The 4,511-nt window shown below is 34.2% G+C and overlaps 1 protein-coding gene and 1 pseudogene across 5 annotated transcripts; one reads left to right on the top strand and one right to left on the bottom strand.

Moving 5' to 3' along the window:
• Positions 1 to 205: 205 nt before the first annotated feature.
• LOC112451733 (ribosome biogenesis protein BOP1 homolog) lies at positions 206 to 1,365 on the top strand. Of its 5 annotated transcripts, none has more exons than XM_025011557.1 (4): positions 206 to 306; positions 578 to 736; positions 957 to 1,001; positions 1,078 to 1,365. In XM_025011557.1, the coding sequence occupies exons 2-4, from the start codon at positions 708 to 710 to the stop codon at positions 1,217 to 1,219; spliced, it is 216 nt and encodes a 71-aa protein (XP_024867325.1). In that variant the 5' UTR covers positions 206 to 306; positions 578 to 707; the 3' UTR covers positions 1,220 to 1,365. The 5 variants fall into 5 exon arrangements, 3 of the variants coding, with proteins under 3 accessions (XP_024867325.1, XP_024867323.1, XP_024867324.1); XM_025011555.1 differs by having other exon boundaries at positions 556 to 736; XM_025011556.1 differs by lacking the exon at positions 206 to 306 and adding an exon at positions 313 to 508.
• Positions 1,366 to 1,372: 7 nt separating this feature from the next.
• LOC112451732 lies at positions 1,373 to 4,249 on the bottom strand (annotated as a pseudogene).
• Between the last annotated feature and the right edge of the window lie 262 nt (positions 4,250 to 4,511).

The following is a 4,511-nucleotide window of genomic DNA, read 5'->3' as shown; positions in this document are numbered from 1 at the left end:
CGTTTGGTGGTCACGAATATCATCGTTAAAACGTTTGGTGGTCAATCGTTTTCCTAAACAATAGAACAAACCGTACTCTTACGCCATTGGACGTATGACTCCGTGACATTAGTTGGAGAAATATTATTTACAAAGGACGCGATTTGAATCCTCCAGTAAGTTATTGCTCCGGCCGTCACGTATATCTTATCATTATCAACTCGTCTGCAATTACTGTAATTACGTCTGCCATAATGGAGTACCTACAAATGTGTACTCCTTTTGAGAAGCAATACCTTTTAGAGGAAGATATATTGTATAAATCAAGTAATCCGATATTGATAAACTTTTGTTTCGACGTGTTTCTTTCTCACGTTTTATGTACGAATATGATTATTCGTATAGTTATATACACTTTGACTTTTATTGGCAAAAGACAATTTGTTCTACTCCGCTAGTGCTCCTATTCAAAGTATTCTGTTAACATGTTTTGTCGTAATCGCGATTTTAATATCGTTGACTCAAGAATGTAAAAATTTATTGATAATAATGATAATTAACAATGCACCGATACAGACATGACGATTTGTTCTCTCAGAAGTACATTGGATATGGTAAAACCTGCTGATCGTTAGAATGGGATTACATGCCAGTATGACAATGGATAAAATGAGAATATACGATCTTGTACAACAGGTAATGGTTAAAAAATTATTATCTAATTTACAATGGATATCAACAATGGACATTCATCCAGGTAAGCTATTACGTTTTGTTATGAAATTATATATATATATATTCATATCATAAACGCTATGAATTATTTTTTAGGGAATGATAATTTTTTAGTACATTGATCGCAAAATACTTTGGTTTGATTTAGATTTCAGTAAAGAACCTTATCAAACATTGTGATTAAATGGGACTGGCGTATGTGTTATAGCATTTCACAACCCTTATTTTCTATTTGATTCTAGAGCTAATGATAGGGCGCTAATTGTGTCTTATGGAATGGTGTACAAGTAAGATATCTCCCCATACTTGTCGATATTTGATTTTAATACATATAATGCATGACGCTTGTATTTTCTTTTCCAGTGATCTGCTACAAAATCCGTTAATTGTGCCACTGAAAAGATTGTGTAATCATGAGTCATATAATGATTTTGGCATTTTGGACGTCACGTTTCATCCTATTGAACTGTGGGTATTTTCCGCTGACGCAGACTTTATTGTATGAATGTAGTAATGTATACATAAATAAGTACATACAAATGTTTAGAACATCTACAGGTATTGCCGTTGTAAGAAAAAAATTATTCTATTACATTTTGCCCCAATTTGATGTAATATAGGTACATAAAATACATGTTATCTATTTTTTTACTTCGTATATATTTCTTTTAATATAAATGATATAAATTCGCACATAATAACAAAATATAGAAACTCGTACACTTGCATTGAAGTTATATTTACTTGGCGCGAGACACTACCGTGTCTTTTGATATATGTTATGCTTCATTAAGTTACTTTCATTTGATAATAAATGCCCTAATCAGCTGAATACCTGTTACAAAAAGATGTTTAATTTTACAAGAGTAAAACACAGGTCTACTTAGAAACATAAACGTAAATAAACAACAATTGCGCTATTTTATATACTAAATTGCGATACAGTGATGGAATTTTACTTTTCTCTCCTTTCTCTTTCCTAATATATTTATACTCTCTTTTTTTCAAGTCCATTAATATAGCATATTACGAGGTACTGTACGAGGTTGCGCGATCCAGTCTGATACTCTTATCTTGGAAAAGTTACTCTCCGTCGCTGGATTCATCGATAATACAGCTGTTGCAGCATGAATATCTGGCAAGGTGCGCGATGGCGTCAAAGTTTGGGACTCGAGTCCCTCCTCTCCATCGGGCGCTTCGCGTATTCCCACTCATTCTTACAGGAGAATTATCGATTCTGGCGTGTAACACATGACGATTGACTAAATCTATATCGGTACCGCACACCGTGCTTGGTCCATTCGCTCCGTCTAATAGTCTAGAATTACGTAACGTCTGATTTTCAGTATAATGAGCTCAGGCTCAGGCTTAGGCTCTATATGACGCAATTAATTAACAATATTTTTTGCGTTATCCAAAGGAGAGAGGATAAGTTGTCAATTGTCAGCTGTACAGTCTGTCTAGCTTGAGAATACATACAATTCGCTCGATGAAGAGATAGCGACTACAAACAGAACTTATATGGTTTTCTTCTGTACACGCAAACCAGGACTCTAGAAGTGCCGATTTCGAACCACTACATATGCAGCATCACGTGCTGGTAGTATTCTGAGATTCGAAATTATACTTATTGTTAGTCGTTGCCGTGCGAAAACAATATATATCCATTCAAGCAAGATACAATCATCGACGTCAAAACGTGGTTCGTAGCGCGAGGCTTCCGCAGGGCCTTGACTTTATATTATCGCAAACGGCATATGCCTAATTTGTACATATATTACTATATCGTAATATCGCTTTATGCTATTGAAAATATTAAAAAAGAACTATGCTTATATTCCTGAAATAATTTTTCTTGCGCAATGTCCAAGAGATTAGAAACGACCTGATAACTTTCGCAAAGCTTTGGTAAAACATAGACTGATAATATAATATAATATAATTTATATTTAATATAATATAATATAGCGGAGAGGTGCAACTCCACTTATGTGCGACTCTCGTAACCATATAATTTTACTTCATATAACATTACTCGAGTCGCTCGCATTAATCATCACGGAAAGTCGATGAACCCGTGTTACGACAAACTATAATTATAACTATGTAATTAATCTCATTGTCATTATCACTTTCCGTACGCGTTGAATCTGCATTACCGGAATTACTTATCTCTATATCTATTCTCTATATCTCTTATATCTATTCTGTGTAATCTACTATTTAAATCTTTAATAGAGTCTGTTTGCGACTCAAGTATTAACATTGCGGTATGCTCGTTAAATGAGTCCAAGCTTGATCTCGTGTCGGGTGTTCTATTTCGTATAAAGTATGCTCCTCTATGTACGTCTACGTTAATGTCATTTTGTAACGAAGTATTAGCATGAGCTTCTGTTGATTGGGAAGATTGTTGTCTGGCAATATCGTAACCATTGAGATTCGGATAAACTTGAAATTCTTCTACTTGGAGTCTCAAGGCTATTTCCTCGTTTCTGTTCTTATGCCATTTAATCTCGATGGTGCTATCTTTGCACGAGTGTGCGTTGAGTTGTTTCCATGAAAGTGAAATAAAATCCTATTTAGAAAGAAAAAACAAAACGTTAATTATTTTATCAAAAACATTAAAATTATTACTTTAAAAGAACCAATACCTTACCACATATGAGAAAAGTCCTGCAAGCCCTGTAAGGCGTGATCCGGATTTGTAAATACAGAATTGTAAAGCGTCAGCTTCCCTGGTACTCGCATACGCCAGGTTGTCTTGGAGTTGCTCTTTTATTGGGAAACCAAGTGGAAATGACACCGATGGGTTTTAATTTAAGAGTATCTTGATCTTTACTCGTGCCAGGCTTCGCTTCTTCCGAAGATATTAGTTTAGACTGCCGTAGGATTTCCCCACATTTTTGTAATTCCAACAGGCGTTTGATATTATCAATTTCTTTATCAAGTATATACCTTAGATTTTTTACTTGCTGTCTGTAATATTAAATTAAACCATTATTTACAAAGTTTTCTTTTGAGTAATAAATACAAATGAGGCAAGGAATTGTCAAATTTCAGTTTTACCTCTTTATCAAGTTATCTCGTAACTAGCAAGAGTATTTCATATTAAATGCGAAATGTGCGATTATATGAATACAAATGTACATTAATACACATGTATCATTAATAAAAAAAAAAAAAAAAATATTGACGTTACATGTTACAATAAGGAAAATTTTTATTAGAATACTTCAGATTATTAATCTCTTGTCTAGCTGTATTCAACTAACCGAGCAAATAATCAGCGCTTATGCTAGAATTCTAGCAAGTCAGGTCCATGTTCGTTGTCGCTCGCATTTACAGCCTACTCTCGTCCTTTCCGTGATGACAGGCTTCTTGGCGTATATAAACAGCAAGATGCGGCTCGATGAGTTTATCGGCATTACAATTGTCTATCTTTACTTTCATATCATCGTACACTTGCCAATTACCGCTGGCTCGTCGACAGTACGCGACGAAGTGCCCTGGATTAAATCCCACCACGCCTGTTAGCCTGAAAAAATGTCAATTTATAATAAATAATATAAAAAGTATTTATACCTCAAATGGCGTATTTTTTTAACTAAACTCATTCCTTTACAGCTCAGCAGTATTTTAAATCTGTTTTGAAGTAGCAAGTATACCACATTTGGAAAATAATAAATTTTTGCATATCTTATACGCATTTTTGTATAAGATTCTTTTATGGTAAAAATACACCTAATGGATATAAAAATGAGGGGGCCTATTACGTATCTTTTCACGAGGTAAAAATG

The sequence above is a fragment of the Temnothorax curvispinosus genome, unplaced genomic scaffold, assembly GCF_003070985.1.
Source record: "Temnothorax curvispinosus isolate PA1 unplaced genomic scaffold, ASM307098v1 QBEX01002482.1, whole genome shotgun sequence".
Taxonomy (NCBI): Eukaryota; Metazoa; Arthropoda; class Insecta; order Hymenoptera; family Formicidae; genus Temnothorax; species Temnothorax curvispinosus.
This window is presented reverse-complemented; position numbering and strand designations above follow the sequence as displayed.